The 20,964-nt window shown below is 44.5% G+C and overlaps 1 protein-coding gene across 1 annotated transcript in view; it reads left to right on the plus strand.

The window, feature by feature from the left end:
* SLC44A3 (solute carrier family 44 member 3) overlaps nucleotides 1-20,964 on the plus strand; it is a 556,605-nt gene that overhangs the window by 492,541 nt on the left and 43,100 nt on the right. Inside the window, exon 12 of the mRNA XM_069231480.1 lies at nucleotides 9,619-9,702. Within this exon, the coding sequence (XP_069087581.1) occupies nucleotides 9,619-9,702 (84 nt within the window). The remainder of the gene's footprint in view (nucleotides 1-9,618; nucleotides 9,703-20,964) is intronic.

Raw genomic sequence — 20,964 nt, forward strand, 5'->3', positions numbered from 1 at the left:
TCTCAGGATGCATAATTGCCAAGACTTGCTCCTCCCATGTTGTTAGTTTTGGGGGAGGAGGTGGGGGGTCCACCACTAGTCTTCAGTACAGCTATTTGGTGTCTTGCTGGTGTGTAACGCACCTTCCCCCATAGGTCGTTCCACCTCTTCCTGATGTCATCCCTTGTTCTGGGGTGCTGTCCCACGGCGTTGTCCCTGTCCACGATTCTCCGCCATAGCTCCATCTTCCTAGCAATGGATGTCTGCTGCACCTGTGATCCGAATAGCTGTGGCTCTACCTGGATGATTTCCTCCACCATGACCCTCAGCTCCTCCTCAGAGAATCTGGGGTCTGGTGCCATGGGTGTAGTGTGAGTGGTGTGGGTGAGGGTGATGTGTTGGGGTGTGTGATGTAAAGTGCATTGGTGGTGTATAGGTGATGGTGGTGTGTGGCTGTGGTCTTGTCTGTGGTCTTGCTATCTCTCTTGTGGCACTTGTTTGTAATGGTAAAGGGTTGTGGGTAATGTTGGTTTGTGTTTTACAGTGGTGTGGGTGTGTGTATGGGTGTCAGGTGTGTGTAGTTTGAATTGTCCAATGTAGTGTTGCTTTGTATGTGTTTGTGTATTTTGAGCGCAGCAGTATGTAGTGCCTATGGTTTACCACCATTGAATGTCCACCATGGTGATTCATGGGTCATAATGTTGTGGGCGTAGTTCTGTTGGTGTAACAGTGTGGGTTTGGATACCGCCAGTTTATCACAGACCTTTGGGCTGGCGGACTTGTGTGTGTGGCTGTATAGTGACAGATTGCCATGTCTGTGTCATAATATGGGTAGCGGTGATCCGCGGCGGCGGTATGTTGGCAGCAATCAGCTTGGCGGTAAGCGGTACTTACCACCAATGACATAATGAGGGGCTAGGTCTTTTGCGATATGACCTTAGATTTACTTGTAACATTACAGTCCCCTTTGAAGAAAACTAAGTTCCTTGGCCCATCCCGACTGGTTTTCCTGCCAGGGGAACAAAAAACTATCAACTATCCCTACCCCACCACCCCACCCATCCTCCTTGGTAATTGTCCCAGTTTTTACACCTAATTAAGGTCAAGCACTTAAATGACAGTAGCTGTTGAGCTAATGTAAAGTAGCCTCTTGAAGCATCATGCACCACTGAATTGGACTTTTAGCCAAAGCAGAAGCTTGATTTTGGAAAACTAAAAACAAATTGCTCCGAAACCCTGGAAGTTCTCCCCTATGGTACGATGTGTTTCTTTCTTTTTATTGTCCCCCCCCCTGCCTACTTTAAATAGGGGAAGCAGTCAGGTGGCTCAGAATTAGGCGTGCCGACCCATATTTGGTGGACAGTGTACTCCGTTGCTGCTGCAACAGAGTACCCTCTCTGCCAAACTCTAAATTGGGCCCTCACTCCAGTGGCGGCTCACGGAGCGCAGAATGGGCGGGATGGCGCACGGAGACGGGGGGAATCAAAATTAAATTAAGAAGAAACATTTTTTTACCTCCTCACCGTTGCACTGCTCTGCTCTGCTCTGCTCCTCCGTCTTCTTGCTTGCAGGCACAGGCTCCCAGCCTGCCCTGCGTCTAAACCTAACACTGCTCAAAGCAGCGTCAGGATTGGCTGGGAGCACCCAGCCAGGGTGCTCCCATGCATACTGGGAGCCTGTGCAGGCTCTCTCCAGCCCAGCAACCAAGACAGCCAGCCAAACCAGCCAAACACACATGCAGGCTCTCTCCAGCCCAGCAACCAAGACAGCCAGCCAAACCAGCCAAACACACATGCGCTCTGAAGGGGAGTGCTGAGCACTCCCCCTCACTGCTCATCACCCCTGTGGCCCTGCTCCTTTCAAAGAAAACGATAATAAACACAGTTTATTATCGTTTTCTTTGAAAGGTTTTGCAGCTGTCGCTGCCTGGCAGGTGGGGTGGGGGGGTTGCTCCTCCGCCCTAATGGAGGAGCCATCCCTGCCTCACTCTGGAAAGCATTGTGGAAAGAAAAACTTCATGCTGAAATTCTGTTTTCCAAACGTGAGATATATGAAGTGTTTTGCTGTATGGAGTCTTTTTTCCCTAAATGTAATAAGTCAGTTGAACAGAGAAAAGTTACCTAATTTTCTAATCTTCAAATTAATGTTTTTTGGCTATGGAAATACGCTATCAATCCAATTATTCTTACACCTTATGCTGCAGTCAAAGTCCATATCCCAAGCAACCATGCTTGCTACAGGTAAAGGTTGTTTTACAGGTAGCCAGGCCCTGCCTCATAATGTTTTTGTCATTTAATTGAAATTCACTGGATCGGACACTTCAGCACACCCTTACAGATTACATCCTGGCACCCACAAAGAGCACTGAAGTGCTGACTCCTGTGTTGAACTTTGCGGTCATGAAACATTTTGGATTTCTAAATTTGATGGTCTTTGAGGTATAACTGTTTCATCAGAAACACATATTATTAAGATATGGGATAAAGTATCTTACTCCTTAGATTATAAAGGATATTGTAAGTCACTGAGGAGTTCAGTTACTATAAAGAGGAACTAGGTCAAAGTCTGAGTTTCTTTACAAGGTCATGTAACTGGGTGAGTTGGAATATCTTTATAACATTTGGCAGATGGTATTCCTTTTTTATACATGATCACACTTTTGCCCTCCAATTTAAAAAAAATACATTTCCAGGGTGAATTCGAACACACCAGTTTCATCCAGTAATTTATTTCAAAAACATATCATATGTAGTTTAATGTAAGTTGCTTTCAAAAATGACTTTGATTCATATCATAAGATAACATGCAGAGATCTCTGCTTTCCAGTAAATGAACTATAAGTGCAAAAAGGTAAATATACTTCTGTCAAGGTCTCCTTTTTAGGTCTTGCCGATAGACTGCTTTCAGAAATTCCTCTTGTCAACCATACTACAAACAAACAAATAGCTCTGTGCCAGCCCATTTCTTTACCTTGTTTGGCTTTCATGGTACTCTCATTCGCTTGCTTCTTATTTGATGACTTTCTTTCCTCTTCTTAAGCTTGTGCTTAACTTGGAGCATAGCGTACTTACCAACCTTTTGACTGGATGACTTGTATTCGTTCATTGTTCACATTCAAGGAACTCCTTTTTTCTTTTTCCTTCATCATTCAATGACAGTGCATGTTTTCTTGCTTTCTTTCTAGTGTGCTGCTTCCCCTCTCAAATATGTGCCTTACCCCTCCCAGCTTTTCTGTGAAAGTACAGCAATAGGTAAATTTTTGCTGCAGCATGACAAAAGAACAGAATTTTGAGGGTTGTTTTTGTTTTGTCTGCACTGCACATAGCACAGGCCTTGACACACACAGGCTCTTATGGTGCTCTAAGGGGGACTGTCTGCTGTGCTCACTCAACTGGCATTTGAGACACAAGGCGTATTAGCTATGATGACTGAAAAGTAGATGTCTCTTGATCTGGATACCCATTAATCTGCTTGCAGAGCTAACAAGGTCAAACAATTGATCTTTCCGCCTTTTTGAAAGTAAATTAGGCTATGGCAGCCTTTTCCTCTATTCTTTTTTAATTCTGTTCAAAGAGTGAAGATTTAAGTGGACCATTTATAAAGATTGAAAATATTGAATTCAGTGTACTGTTTTGAGATACCTTGACATATGTGTTTGCTTTCATTCAATATTTTGAAATGTTTGTTTTTTTCATTTTAGGTTTTTTAAAATGCTTTGCAAACAAGCATTGCCAAAGCCAGTTGCATGGTACATTAGGAAGGGGAGATGTTGCCTATGCCAGTGCTTGTTGCTGTTGACTTCAGATTTCAGGGAAACAAATCAGAAGAGTTGGAAAGCTAGTTCATCTTTACCTTGTTTAAACAGCATATAATATTCACTTAAATGCCCTGTCTTTCACTGTGTCTGGTGCTGTGAAAGGGAGTTATGACATCACAGTAAACTGTAATAAGTTCTTAGCTACACAAATTTGTTATTACAAATGACTAGTGGTCTTCTAATTAGAATGTATAAAACAATAAGAAACAGGTTTTATAAAGGACATCCATGTATTGTATCGATTGTAATAACTTGTTATATGTTGCAGGAGCAGAGTAGATTGGATGTTATTACAATGCAAGAGTCAATGTTCACTGGCTTCAACTTTACTTAAATGTTAAAGAGGGATTCTTACCATTCAACTTTAGTCCAATCTGGCATAATATTCTCAATGAATAATTCACACTGGAGTCATACAGCCTGGTACCTTACTGTATCATATGCAGTGCTTTTCTCATCGCTTCCTGTACCGGGTGGTGTGATTCCAGTTGAGGGATAATACATTTGGCGGATAAATTTCCACTGCTGCTGATTGGTCAGAATAGTATGGAGGCTCTTATATAAATAGTGTAGGTTTTGGCTCCACCCTAAGTAGTATTTCACACTCACATCATCGTTTTGGCTCTTTGGTGTAGCATTCATCCTACAGTGTAGTGCTGGCACTACAATGTACGAGGGTCTCTTTTACATCCCAAAAGAACTCTGAATCATTATACACTAAATTATTTATCTCGTAAATGGATCGTATGCAGAAAGCAACTTTTTGCTTTGTTTTTTCACGGCACTAGGCCTCGTTAATGATTTAGTCAGCATGTACAATGCAAGCCGTACCTGCTACCATTGCCAATGCTTATTTTAATGAAGGTCACTGTTTTATTCTGCACATCACAACTTCCCATGTCTCATTTGTATGATGACTAAATATGCATCAGTAAATCATACCATTCAAATGCCCCCTTTACCTCCAGTGAAAATTGTTTAAATAATGTAGCCGAAGTCTATCTTGTTTAGACACTGAACTGACCAGATGTGCTTTTCAAATGCACATGGTGGCTCTATTATTTCATTAAAAACAATTTGGGGACATATCTAGGTCCTATTTTCCGATTTCTGGTAGAGCAATCCGTTTTCCATCAAATTACTTGAGAGAATGATCCTTTTAAAATGCACCATTCTGCACCTATCACTTTCGTCCTGCTCATTGTGCTCTCTCCAAGACTATGGAAACATTGTTTGGTAGTGCTGTCCTTCCGGGTGCTGCTGCACATTTCAAAGTCTTGAGAAGCACCAAGAATGTACAAGTATGGGTAAAATAAATAAATGCAATTTTACTTTGGATGTATGCAATTTCTTTTTGCATGATCTTTACTGTTTGCTTTTTATGCATCTCTTCAATTTTTACACGATTTCTGTAGTATTGCAGCATTAATATAGCGTTTACTGTCCCTATGTGAGGCGCTTAAGCCCTTGCCAACACAGGTAGCACCCTACACCATGTAGGATGTTTGGTGGGAAGGATGTTGTGTTTATCCTGTGTGCAAGTGTTTCCATTTCATGCATAATGACCACCGAGGAGCAATTATCGTGTTATGGGACGCAGTGTGGTGGATGGTGAAGTGTGAGAGATAGACACAGTTTTATGGTGTTTAGTAGCTTTGAACAGCTCTGAAGTTCTCTTTATTGTATTTTTATGACATATTATATCTGGTTACTGCACAGTGTTGTCTAATCTGATATTTTGTGATTAGTTGTGGTCCTAAGCTCGTATGGTTGGAGGGATAGAGAATAGGAGAGATCTGTGGGGCTGGTCGTTTTCATTATCATCCCCCATGTGAGTGTCTTTATTAGTTGTAAAGAAGCGATCAGCACTGGCAATTTTAGGAGGGAAGGGTGCAGGCAGGGCACACATGCACACTCACACTCATTCATTCACACACACAGACGTGGCACACGCAACCATTCACAACACTCATCATCAAATATTCAAACATACATGCACGCACCAAACATTAATTTAAAAAAAAAAAACACACACACACACACACACACTTACCTTAAGCTCTGCCTCAGAGGTTCCAGGAGGGTTGGGACTGCTGTCTTCCCTTACTGGCTAACCTAAGGTTAGCCAATGAGGGAAGGCAGCAGTCACAACTCGTCACAGAGTGGATTGGAGTCAGTGAGATTGCTGACCGTTAAAACTGAAGCGCCCAGGTCCGAAGCAATCGGGGACATTCCCCCTCGCCATGAGGGGGAGGGCTATGAGGCACCTTTGTTAGGCTGAAGAGGTCATGCCCACAGGGCTATGATTTCTTCAGTCCAGCAAAGTTCAGCCCAGGCAGCCAGAAGCCTGCGCAAATAGCACATGTCCAGCTCTGGCTGCTTGACCTGAAAATGAGGAGTGTCTGTCAGGCTGACCTTTGCTCAGCCTGACAGACACTCTTCTTGAGGATCAAAAGGTGGGTGAGTGTGGCCCCTCAGCCCCAAAGGATGGGCTGCAGCTGGTGATCAGATTGTAAAGGTATTTGGGACCAGCAGTGAAAAACTAGATTGAAGTTCACATTGTACAGCAATCAATGACAGTACATTTGATGTTTTGTTTTTTGTTGTACAGTGCTAGTGATGAACTTCCTTCATAGCAAATATTCTGTATGTGAATTTAAGAGGTACAAGTTACAATTTGCTGCTTGCTGCTGCATATTATGGTCTCATTATGATTGTGGGCCATAACTGGTATAACGTATATATCAAGTACATAACTATATAATGTTATGGTGAACCACAGGCCAGCCCTTCTTAGCTTATCTGCATATTGAAAGGACTTTCCTTGTTGAGTTGTTTCTAATTTATGGGTTGTAAGATGAGGACTGTCCTTGATGTTGCAACTGTTTTTTTGGCTCTGTTGTCAGGGTGTGGGTGGTGCAGTCATCTAGGAAAAAGCCATATTTTTAACTGTCTTTGGAAGTCTATATGCTCCAGGGTGCTTCTAATGTTGGCTAGTAGTGAGTTCCAGAGCCTGGCAGCTTGTACTGAGACATCAGTGCCTCCTTAGGATTTCTTATGGTAAGGTGGTATGATAAGTGCTGAAGCCTGGATCCCAGTGTTCTGTTTGGTTTGTCGTGCTTGTCTTGTGCCTCAAAACACTGAAGCCAGCTTATTTTGCAAGCCACCTTCTCTGCATTATTTACCTATGTTTGGAGCTTAGATTGGAAGTGTTGGGGCACAGTGGTTACAGTACACACATTAGCGCATACCCCCAGTAACTACCTATCTCACATATTCACTTGTTTTGCAAGCGGCAATCCTACTAAATGAGAAGGATATTCGAACAATGTTAGTAAAGTCATCTGGACTCACAGTTCGTCTTATGTTCCGTTCTGTTGATTTGTAGAGCACACTTATTATCTAAGGGACATGCGGGCGCTAGATTAGTTGAGTAGGCTGTTTGGGCTCCTAGTCAAATAGTCAGATCTTCAGTTTCTTGAGGAATTTGAGAAGGGATGGGGAGGTCCTTATGTGGTGAGGTAGATAATTCCAGGATTTGACAGTGATGTAGGAAAAGGAGTGTCCTCTTGACTTGCTCCTGCAGATGCAGGCTACTTCTGCAAGGAGGAGTGAGGACGTGCACACTTGCCCTGTGGGTTGATGGAAGTTGAGATGGTGGTTGAGGTAGGCAGGTCCAACGTTGTGGAGAGCTTTGTATGTGAGTGAGCAGTTTGAATTTGATTGATTTGATTTGCAAAACTTCTAGAGCACACGATTGCCCTAGAGCGTCTTGGGGCTAGTGAAGTGAGATCCAAACCAGTAACACTGAATTGGCATAGCTTCTGGATTCGTAGCCAGTGTAACTCTCTGAGGTAGGATGTGATGTTTAGATTGTGGTGGATGTTGAGGATGGATGAGTCTGGAAGCAGTGTTCTGGGTAGTCAGGAGTCTTTGTAAGAGCTGAGTTATGATGCTGGTGTAGAGTGCATTGTCATAGTCCAGTCTGCTGGTGATGAGGGCCAGGGTGACCATGCATCTAGTGTCAGTGGGGAGCCAGTGGAATATTTTGTGGAGTATGCGTAGGATGAAGAAAGAGGAGAAAGTAACAGTGTTCACTTGTTTGGCCATTATGAGTCTCTCATCACAATGATACTGAGGTTTTTGGCGTGGTCGGTGACTGTGGGCGACTAGCCACCAGTAGGGATCCCATGGAGACTTCTTGTTGCTGAAGATCAGGACTTCATTTTAATTAGTGTTGAGCTTTAGGTAGTTCTGTTTCATCTAGATAGCTGCATTGGACATGCAGGGGTTGAAGTTGCTCCTGGTGGTGTGGTGGTTGTTTGAGAAGAAGAATATGAGTTGGGTGTCGTCTGCGTAGGATACAATGTTGATCCTGTGGGATTTTATGATGTGGGTGAGTGGTGCCTTACAGTCGTTGAAGAGGGTAGGACTAAGTAATGTTCCTTGGGGGACATACAGATGGGGTTCTTGGCTTCGTAGGTGTAGGGCAGCAATCTAATTCTCTGGGTCCGGTTGAAGGGGAGCATATTTTCCTAAATTGCTCACCATTTTCAGCCAAACTACAAAACTTGTCATTCCAGTTCAACTGAAAATTATTATTTTTTGCCCGAATAGGACTCCTAACGAGAGCCTAAGTCTGACACATTCTCCTACTAAAGGCACATTCCTTCAACTTACAAACACCACAACTCCCATACCTATTACGACTGCGGTCTGCAATGGAAACCGCTGACCCATTTGCAAATTTATCCTAGGGCTATCAAAAGTGCTGCAATGCCATACTAATGGTCGGTTGTGTTGTACCTATTTAGGGTGAAAACCAAATATCAGGACGTTCCACAAACCTGGAAGTAGTACCTTAGTATGATGTGCTGAGATTTGCCAGGACAGATGGGGAAAACCGGGACTGTGGCCATTCTAGATTTATGTATGTTGAACAAAAATAGCAAGATATCCTGCTAAGATGACTCAGTAAGTAAAACATTAGCTGCTAATGTCTGTGGTTGTCTGCAGGGCATAGGACTGAAGCATAGCAAGGCCCACTGTGCCTTTCTGTATTTAGTTTGTTGCTGAATTGAGTACCATTAAGTTGGGTAATACTAGCAGCTTTTAGTTAGTGTGTTTACATGTGGCAAAACTGTGTTATGAAGTGCTATATGAAAAGGTACTTTGTTAAGCTATTATTATCAAATAAATGTGAAGCCTCTGATTCACTGGAACCAATATATATTGCACTTCTGCATATTTTCTGATGTCTCACCATCTCCTGGCCTTTCGCCTTGGGTTTTAATATTTTTTTCCTTCAACTTGCAACAGAAAGAGTTCGTTACTTCGAAGGTCTCCAACTGTCTCCAATGTGTAACTTTTCAACTTGTAGGAAAATGTTTTATGCTTATTTATTTTAACTTTCGTTAATAAATTGTTCGCTTTGTCAATGCACTCCGGCCTGAGGTTGGACACTTTTTGGCATCGCCTGTCGGGTTAGTGTGATAAGTCTAATTGGCTTAAGTGATAGAAAATGCATCATAGCCAAAATATGTAAGTGTGTAAACATTATTTCCTGTTATTTCCTGTAGCTGGTCGGTCAGCTCCGGGTTATTGCCCTGCAGAGTTTCATCCACAAGCAGCTGTTGGCTGACGAGTTGTTTATGTCCAAGTGAAATGTTTCACTTTCTGTGAAAGATTATCTTGCCAACTTTCCAATCTATTAGGCATTAATATGTGAAACAGAAATGAATATACATGCTAGCTTAGTGACAAGAAAGATTTTTTTCTGTAACATTCATTTTGGAGTACTCAGTCTATTTTCTCTTCTCTAGGGGAACTGCTGCACAAGGTGCATATCTAAGTGCTGTTCGTGCTGCCTCTGGTGCCTTGAAAGATTGTTACTGCACTTAAATCAGGTAAAGTGACATTTGAATCACTATACATTGTAAAAAAAGCCAAGAAGATACTACAGCTGATGTTTGTTTTAGGTTTACAGCAACACGTTTGGTGCACTTATCATTACTTCATGTAAGTCACCATTTTTTCCCACACAGATCATACTACATTCTTACGTTCTTCCAAAAATGCCCTATGAGTTCACACTTGTGACAGACGCGTGCTGCACAAGTTTCATATTTACATGATAATACATCTCAAATTTACCCTGTAAAATGCTTTCTCTACATCAAAAGAAAGCAACAATGATGCTGTGTTTTAAACTTGTCTTACACAGTGGGCAGTCTGCATAATATCATGAAATAATTCCGAGCCAAGGAAAATTTAGTCTGGTCTGGATCCCTAATTGGAGTAAGCACGAAATATATTGTTTTTGGGTTATATACATTATTCTCAACGCTACTGAAAACCATTTCATTTTGGTTAATTATCACAATAGGTCTATAAGTTATCTCTCATTTTAGATCTTTACTGCGTTTAGAAATCAAAGAAAGGGTAAACCTAAAACATATGTTCTGTGTAGCTTATCAAAAGAGATAAAGTTATTGCTAAGGGGTGAAGTAAAAACGTGGACCATGGACATGCAGTTTTTCTGTCCTCCTTCAGGCTCTTCCTGGTGAAATATCATCACAGTCCAGTCGAACTCTACCAGTTGTTTCAGTTGACATTTTCACACAATTTAACCTTTTTTAAATGTATAATTTTAAATCATACCAATGTCGCCTGTGAGCAATTTCTTATGAGTAGTACTCTGTGCAAGCTGACCTCGTCAACTAGAGTATAATGTATTCCAATTACTTGTGCTCTCCTGATTCTCTTTCTCTTCCATTCTTGATGTTAACTGTAAAACAGTTGCTTAAGTCTCTGAACACTTTGGTTTGCTGATTTGAAGGTCCTGCATTCATCACATGTTCCTTAAAAACTGAGGCCTCTCATTCATTGGTTACGGAGCGTACTTAGTGAATTTGGGAGTAGCAATTAGTTCCCTCTCATCGGGGTAAAGGGACTGTAATGTCACTTTCCTTTTATTTCTTTTCTGGTCAAAGTATGTGTGATCTGAATCTAATTTACCCAGTGATTGTGATTGAATGTTGCCATCATCTATCTGGACCCTGAATTCAGTCAGATGTGAAGATTTAAATGCATCATTTCACTTGGAAGACGGGTGAATCAGTTCTCATTCAAATGTAAATTTTAAAAAATCAGAAATCCTTAGGGGCATATTTATACTCCGTTTGCGCCGAATTTGCGTCGTTTTTTTCGACGCAAATTCGATGCAAAACTAACTCCATATTTATACTTTGGCGTTAGACGCGTCTAGCGCCAAAGTTCCTGGAATTAGCGTCATTTTTTTGCGTGAACACCTTCCTTGCGTTAATGATATGCAAGGTAGGCATTCCCGTCTTAAAAATTGACTCCGATGCTATTGCGTCGGATTTATACTCCCGGGCAAAAATGACGCCCGGGAGTGGGCGGGTCTAAAAAACCCGCATTTGCACCGGATTTTAGCGCCTGGGTCAGGGCAGGCGTTAAGGGACCTGTGGGCTCAGAATGAGCCCAGAGGTGCCCTCCCCTGCCCCCAGGGGCACCCCCTGCCACCCTTGCCCACCCCAGGAGGACACCCAAGGATGGAGGGACCCACCCCAGGGAAGAAAAGGTAAGTTGTGGTAAGTATTTAAAACAAAAAAAAAATTGGCATAGGGGGGCCTGATTTGTGCCCCCCTACATGCCACTATGCCCAATGACCATGCCCAGGGGACAGAAGTCCCCTGGGCATGGCCATTGGGCAAGGGGGCATGACTCCTGTCTTTGCTAAGACAGGAGTCATGTTAATGGCGTCTGGGCGCCCAAAAAAAATGGCGCAAATTGGGTTAAGACGGTTTTTTTGCCTCAGCCTGACTTGCCCCATTTTTGGACGCCCAAACACCATTTTTCCCTACGCCGGCGCTGCCTGGTGTACGTGTTTTTTTTTCACGCACACCAGGCAGCGCCGGTCGGCTAACGCCGGCTAACGCCATTCAATAAATACGGCGCCCGCATGGCGCTTCAGAATGGCGTTAGCCGGCACTAATTTTTTTGGCGCTAAACTGCGTTAGCGCAGTTTTGCGTCAAAAAGTATAAATATGGCCCTTAATTTTTATTAGGCAATAAAGACAATTCTCTTTTCTTCTTTTCAGTTCGTTTTTTCAGTATTTCAAATTTAAGATCAGTTTTGACTTGAACTTCTAACTTAGCAGTGAATATTTTGACCTAAGAGGTAGAAGATTATTCCACTGGCCCCGTTGCTAACAGTACCCTTTTAAGGTAGGTCTTGAGTGGTGGCTCTATATAGATTTAGTTTTGTTCACTTAGGAATATTTCCAACTTGTTCTTCATAACCAGTCGATAATTTTATTTTGGCTGAAATGTCTACAAATGTGCCCCCAAATATTACTTAGAAAGCATCCCATCTTGTTGTGATAGGTACCTTTGCCTTTTTAGTCTTGCCTGAGACACCGCATTTGATGTTTCTTACGATACCTTTTATTTATTTAATTAATCCTAAAGGGGGCATAGAGCTTGCCCATTACTTCCTATTGGTTGGCCTCATCGTCACTCTCATTTTCTTGCCTCTCATTGGTAAGCACATGCCAGTTTCACTTTGCCTTTCAGTGTTTGTCACTTCCCTGAAGCATGGACCAAGTGCTGATCAATTTCTTTACTAGTGTTCCTCCACTTCTTGTGGTGGTTCAACAACTTGTGACAGATCTCACTGTGAATGTTTTTGAACAGTGAGAGACACTGATTTAATGTACAAGATAGAAATGCATCAGCAACTTCCAAGACTTGTGTGTACGTTTCAACATTTTCAGCTGTGTTGGTGTGTAACTTATGTGGATTTTACCAGACAAGTTAATTCTGTGTGGATAACCACATGCACTCAGTGGGGATCTATGAAACGAGAAGGTAGTGCAGTAGGCTGTATCCTTACTTATAACTACACAATATGTCAGTGTCACCAGTCTTTCATCCATGTGAAGCTGATAGAACAAACCTCATTTTGTTGCTTACTTGCAATGCCCACTGATATGTTTTGTAGCTAACCATCCATTGACGATTCAATTAGGCATTTATATTTTATTGAATTCTTACTGAGCTGCATGACTAGAATCATAGGGAGTACATCAGGTGAGAAGTTCTGCCCCATGGTTTTAAAGAGCCATGCAGAGAATAAAATAACCAATCTAATTCTTCTTGCCCATTCTCAGTCACCAACAATAAAACCTTTAAATTTGTTGGGTGAAGTCTTGTTAAGAATATGGGTGTCATTTCGTAGACTGACATACAGGTCAAGAAACTATGGGGGTCATTCTGACCTTGGCGGTCTTTTCGCAAGACCGCCGAGTTACCGCCGCGGTGAAGACCGCCGACCGCGGCGGTATGCCGCTGTGCGCATTCTGACCGCAGGGAGCGTTCCGCCGGAAAACCGCCAGCAGCCACACTGGCGGTCGGCGGAAAAGTGGAGACTGGTCAACCTCCACCGCCACGCCAGCAGAACACCGCCCACAGAATTACGACCCACATTTCTGTGTGGCGGTCTTCTGTTGGCGGTCACCTCCCCATGGCTCCTGTCACCTCCCGGAGGACCAACGCACAAGGCAAGTTGATCGTCCGTGAGGGGAGGGGGTGGGGGGGGTGTTGTGTGATGTGTGCGTGCATGGGGGTGTGCGTGTGAGTGTGTAGAGGGGGTGTGTGAGTGCGTGCATGCGGGCGGGGAGTGCTGCTGTGCCTATGGGCAATGTGTGTAGTTCGGCGGGTGCGCATGTCGGCATGTATGTGTGCGGGTATGTGTCCCCGTTGTGTATGTGTGTGTGTAGGGGGTGTGTATATGTGCATGTTGGGGGTGTGTGCATGTCGGGGTGCGTGTATGTGCATGTCGGGGTGGGGGTGGGGAGGGGGTTCGTACCACCTCTGGGGGGTGGCAGGGGGGTGGAGGGTGTGGGGGGAGGACTCGGGGGGGCAGTGGGGGGTGGGGGAGACCCCTATCAGTGCCAGGGAAGGAATTCCCTGGCCCCGATAGTGCCTACCGCCATGGTTCGCATGGCGGTTCCCGACCGCCAGAAACCGCGGCGGTAAGCAGGGTCATGATACCGTTGGCGGTCTTGGGTCGACCGCCGGACCGGAGTGCGCAGACTCCAGCCCGTCGGTCATGACCGCCGTGGCTGTCGGAGTGGGGAAGTGGCGGTCGGTCGCGGCGGTGACCGCCGCGGTCAGAATGCCATTTTTAATACCGCCGGTCTGTTCGCGGTCCGACCGCCGCCTCTCCGCCGACCGCCAAGGTCAGAATGAGGGCCTATGTCCTTGCGGACACCTAAGGAGCACCTTTCAAACAGCAGACCAGTTATAAGCAAAACGGGAAGCCTCTGTTGAAGGCTGTCCCTATTATTTTGATACATCTTGATTTAAGTCAGCTATATTTACATGTTCTACTCCTAAAACAAAAGATCACACATCGTAGGTGTGCTGGTGCATCTGCCCAGTACCTTTGGTTCACATGAACAGAGACTGAGAGCCTAGAAGTGTTTCCACAGTTGTAAGGCACCTACAGAAGCAAATGATTGTCTACTATATCATATCATACCTTACTATAAAATGACAAGCAATACCATACAATGCTGTCCTATGACATGCCACACCGATGCATACTATACCATACTATGACAGCCCACACCATATTATATAATCACAGACCACACCATACCATAACATACAATCACAAGCCAGACCATGCAATGCCATATCATACTATACAATGATAGGTCATACCATACCATACCATACCATACCATACCATACAATGACAGGCCATACCCCCCCATACAATACTGTACAATGACTGGCCCGAGTCCAGGGACTCAGGCCAGTCTTTCACCAGTCCTCCATTTGAGACAATGCTTGAAAAGATGGATGCTGGACAGCAAAACCTTCATATTCAAGAAGGCACAGGCCGCATCATAGCCTCCCCTTTCTCTCCTGCGCTTCCAAACAGGAAATTTACTTTTGAGGAAGCCGTGAATGTTCCTGTTCCTCCAATGAAGACGACAAAGAACAAGGCTACTAGCCCAGCTCGCCAATCTTCTCCACCACCTCCACCTCCTTCCTCTCTCCACTTTCCACCTCAGTCACCTATATAAAGGGATGACACACCTCAGTGGTTACCGCAGTCTTACACTGGGGGTTTGAAGGGTCTTCCTGATAGTCCAGATCCGTGGGATGTTTATGACCCTGATCCCATTACACAGAATGACCTGGATCTTTACCCTGCTCACCCGTCCCCTCCAGAGGACACTTCCTCTTACCAACAGGTAGTTTCTAGGGCAGCAGCATTCCACCATGTAGGGCAGTACAAAGAGCCAATAGAGCAGGACTTCTTGTTCAATACTCTTTCCTCCACACATAGGGACATGCAATTTCTTCCTATGCTCCCCGGTATGCTCAAATATGCAGAGGACATATTTAAGGAACCTGCACGCTCTAGAGTGATCACATGGCGGGTGGAAAAGAAGTATAAGGTGGCCGCTTCAGACCCACTTTACATCACCGCCCATAAATGGGCTAATAGTCACCGGGGACTCTCCTCTCCCAGAAAAGGAGAGTGAACGAATTGATGCTGCAGGAATGAGGATGGAGGCACAGGCCGCAAATCATTGCCAAATGGCCAATTCTCAAGCCCTTTTTGCCCAATGCTGTCAGGCGCATTGGGATGAGAAGGAGGAATTGCTATTATACCTCCCTGAAGAGCACTGTAAAAGGGGGCAACAAATTGTTTCTGAGGGCCAACTTATTAAAAAACAACTCTATCCGGTGCGCCCTGGATGCAGCGGGCACAGCAGCCAGGGGGATCAACACCAGTATCCTCTTGAGAAGCAATGCTTGGCTTCGGTGTTTCGGCTTCAAGACAAAGGTCCAACAGACAGTTTTAAACATGCCCTTTAACAAGGAACACCTGTTTGGACTGCAAGCCAATACATCACTTGACAAGATGAAGAAGGACAGCAACTCCGCCAAGGCAACGTGCACCTTACAAACTCCCACACAGAGACGTTCCTTTCGTCATCCAGGGTACAGTCCAGACCATGCCATACTATGTCAGACAATATCCTACCATACTATAAAATGAGAACCCATACTATTCTATACAATCATTAGCCATACCATACCACACTAAACAAAAGACAGGGCATTGTGTAGTACAGTATACTATGACAGGCCACACCACACCATATTATGCAATGACAGACCATAGTATACTATACCATATAGTACCAAACCATACTGTACTACACCTTATACATTAACAGGCAATGCCATACCATACTTTACAATGACATGGTATACGGTACCATAGTATACAATAGCAAACCATACCATACTATACAATTGCAAGCCAAACCACACTATACAATGGCAGGCCAGATAACACAGTGACAGGCCATACCATACCATACTATCCCAAACTATACAGTGACAAGCCATGGCGTACTATACAATGACAGGTCACTCTATACCATATCATCCAATGATAGGCCAAACCATATCATTCCATACTATACAATGAGAGGCTACACCATACCTTACTATACAATGACAGACCATGCATGCCATACTATACAATCACAGACCATACCATACTGTGCAAAGACAGGCCATAACAAACCGTTTCACACTATACAGTGAGAAGGCTTCTCCATACATTACTTGCAAATCACAGACCATACAAAGCTATACTCTACTATACAATGACATATGGTAAAATGCTATACAATGAAAGGCAAAACATATCATACTTTAACATAACAGTCCATACCATACCATACAATGACAAGCAATAATATACAGTGACAGGCCACAACATACCATACCATTCTATACAATGGCAAGCAATACTATATAAAACAGGCCATACCATAGTATACAATTACAGGCCTTATCATACCATAGTAAAGATTGACAGGTCATACCATACCATATCCCATACCATACTATATAACAGGCAATAACATATCATACAATGCTATACAAAGACAGTTCACACTACACCATACCATACTGTACAACAGACCATACCATATTATACTCTACAATACAATACAGTCTGGCCGCCATTGTGTGGTATGAGGTGTCATACTGTTGTGTAGCCATTTTAGCCATAGCTCCATGTACGTTATTTTAATACACAAAGGCCAAGCCGCTGTGCACTCTAACCTAGATATATTTTATTCGCCTTTATTTTATTATTGTTACAATAGCCACTTTTACGGTCTTGTTTTATTTTCTGTTTATCTAACTGTTTTTGCCTAGGCCAGCACTCTGTTCTCAAACAAGACATTCTTGCTCATTCTGTGCTTCTTCCAAGGCTACAGCACAGTACATTGCCGGTGAACGCGGTATAAGTTTAGCCTCCGACATTCGTAGATAACACACAACCTTACATAGGGAAATTTTCTCAGAACATCGGCTGTGTTATTATAAAAACACTTCCCTGTCCCTTACACGTTAGAGGGTGATTCCAGACAGAGAACAACGACTGTATGCTGATTGCCGAATGCTTCGCTACAGATGCTAACGCAACCTACATGCCTTTGCTCAGGTATGGGGGATGATGTCTTCCCAGGGGAACCTGAAGGTCAGAATTAGAGCTTAACACGCTGTGCTCTATCATCGCCTCACTCTCCTCGTCACAATTTTAATACTGTCATGCTGTGTCGTCCTGGTTATTGCAGCTCACGGTTTGCTATCTAAGATGCAGTTGTTTTATTAAAATCATTATTGAAACATATACTGCCTCTGTTTGTCATTTTATATATGAGACTAAGGTAACTGAGAGAAATGGATGAGACCTGAGTGACCACGGCTTCCCTGAGAAACCAATTATGTCATGCGCTCGGCTGCCCAGTTATCCCTGCCCTCGGGTAGGGATGAGGCACTGCTAGTTGGCTGGAGCAAAACCCTGATTGGAGCGACAGGTGTCACCTGCAGTCGGTCAGACTCAGTCTCCCACACCGCAGGTGATTCTGCCGCTCAAAATCCAGTAGAGTCACTAGAATAATGGGAGCCTACGCGACAATACCACACAATGGGAGGCCATACTGTACAATGGCGGGCCATACCATACCATACCATGACAGGCCATACCATAGCATACTATGCTATACAACAATGACAGACCACAGCATACTTTAAATTGCCAGTCTATACATTACCATACCATACAATACTATGCAATGAAGCCCATACCATTCCATGCTACATTACCTCTGGCCATTCCATTCCATACATTGAAAACCCATACCATATACCATACCATACTATACAAAGACAGACCAAACCACACCATACCATACAATGACGGACCATGCCATACAATACTATTCTATACAGTGACAGGTCTAGCCATACCAGATTATTCAATAACTGGCCATAGCATCCCGTTCTATACAATGACAGATCACACATTGCTCTACTACACAATTGGAGGCCACATCTTAGCAAGCTATACCATATTACACAATAACAGGTCATACCATACAACACAATGAGAGGTCATACTTACCATAACATACCATACAGTGTCAGGCCATACCATACAATACTACGAAAGGCCTTGCCATAGCATACTATACAATGACAGGCCTTACCATACCATACTATATTACAGGGTATAACATACCATACCATACTATAAAATGACAAGCTACATCATACCCATACTGTACAATAGGCCATAACATACCACACTAAATAATGACTTACCATACTATACAGTGGAAGGCCATACCTTAGCATACTATACAGTAACATTCCATACTATACAATGACTGACTATACCATACTATACAGTGACTGGCCATACCATACCATCCTATTCAACAATAAAAGGCTGCATCATACCATACTATAAATTGTAACATCATAAATTACCATGCCATGACAGGCCATACCATACACATACAGGCCATACCATTCTATAGGACAGCCAATACCATATCATACTACACAAAGACATGTTAAACCATACCATGCTATACTTTGGCAGGTTATACCACATAATTATAGGCACTACCATACTATAAAATGACAGGCTACAAAGGGGGTCATTCCAAGTTTGGCGGGCGGCGGTTGCCGCCCGCCAAACTTCCCCCGTCAAAAGACCGCTCTGCGGTCAGAAGACCGCGGGGGCCATTTCGACTTTCCCGCTGGGCCGGCGGGCGCCCGCCAAGGGAGCGCCCGCCGGCCCAGCGGGAAAGGCCCTGCAACACAGGAGCCGGCTCCGAATGGAGCCGGCGGTATTGCAGGGGTGCGACGGGTGCAGTTGCACCCGTCGTGATTTTCACTGTCTGCTAAGCAGACAGTGAAAATCATGCTGGGGCTCTGTTAGGGGGCCCCTGCACTGCCCATGCCAGTGGCATGGGCAGTGCAGGGGCCCCCAGGAGCCCCACGACACCGGTTTCCGCCATCCTGTTCCTGGTGGTAAAAAACGCCAGAAACAGGATGGCGGGAAGGGGGTCAGAATCTCCATGGCGGCGAGATTCAGCCCAGCCAGGGGTAATCCGGCGGGAAACCGCCGGATCCCCTTTTCTGACTGCGGCTTTACGGCCGCGGTCAGAATGGGCAGGAAAGCACCGCCAGCCTGTTGGCGGTGCTTTCCGTCAGTCACGGCCCTGGCGGTTTTTACCGCCAGGGTCGGAATGACCCCCAAAATATCATGCTATACAATTAGAGGTCATAATATAGTACAATAATAGGTCATACCATACTATACATCAAGAGGCTATACCTTACCATAACACACTATACAATGACAGGCCATACCATGACAGGCCACACCATCCCATACTATACAATGGCAGGCCACACCATAGTATACATACAATACATCAATGGCCAACTACACCATACTATGGCCCTCATTACACCCCTGGCGGTTGGTGTTAAAGCGGCGTTAATACCGCCAACAGGCCGGCGGTAAAAAAATTGGACTTCATCCCTGGCGGTAACCGCCATCAAAGACCGCCATTTTAACACACCGACCACCAGGGTGGTAACGGCCCGGCGGCCGTCACAATCCCACCCTCAGGATTACGGCCCGGCCTACCGCCATGGTTTTTGTGCCAAACTTACCGCCACGAAAATCATGGCGCTAGGCACTATCAGTGCCAGGGTATCCCTTCCCTGGCACTGATATGGGTCTCCCCCACCCACCTCCCCAAAGTCCTCCCCCAGCATCCCCCTCCTTCTGCTGCCCCCGTACATGTACACACGTGCACCTATATACACACACGCGCACCCCTATACAAACATGTACACCCGCATACCCACCACCACACACGCATGCACACATACATACCCACACAATGCAACACATACCAACATACCTTGTCACACACATGCATTCACAACACACAACACTCACAGTCATTCATGCACGCATTCAACGCGACTTACACCCTCATGCACGCATTCCAAAACATACTCACACACCCCCACACACATACACACAACACCCCCCCACCCCTCTCGCCTGTCGGAGAACCTGACTTACCTGCTTGCAGGGGGTCCTCTTGCTGGAGACGGTCTGCTGCGCTGCTGTCAGCAGCAGCGTCCACAAGCAAAACACCACCAGGCCATATCATTGCTCATGATATGGTCGGCGGTGTTCCGCCAGCATTCTGACGGAATACCGTCAGCAGTCATGATACGCGTAGACATCTTGTAGCCACGGCGGCTGTATGTTGGCGGCCGTCGACGTGGCGGTAGGCGGTAGTTACCGCCAATGTTGTAATGAGGGCCTATATGTTTTTAGATCATACCATGCCATGCTATACCATGCAGTAACAGGCCCTACCATACCATGCTATACAATTATACTATGCAATTCTATACAATGACAAACCATACCATACTATACGAAGAGAGACCAAAACATACTATACAATGAAAAGCCATACCATGTTATTCAACGACAAGCCACAACGCTCCATATTATACTGCTAGGCCATACCATACTATATATAGAAAGACAGGCCATGCCATACCATTCTATACAATGGCAGGCCAGGCAATGCCAAACTACACATTCTCAGACATTACCATATGATACTGTGTTATATAATGACTGGCCATACCATACTATAAAATGATAGGCCATATCATACCATACAGTTCTATACAATGACAGACCA

The sequence above is a fragment of the Pleurodeles waltl genome, chromosome 4_2 (genome assembly GCF_031143425.1).
Source record: "Pleurodeles waltl isolate 20211129_DDA chromosome 4_2, aPleWal1.hap1.20221129, whole genome shotgun sequence".
NCBI lineage: Eukaryota > Metazoa > Chordata > Amphibia > Caudata > Salamandridae > Pleurodeles > Pleurodeles waltl.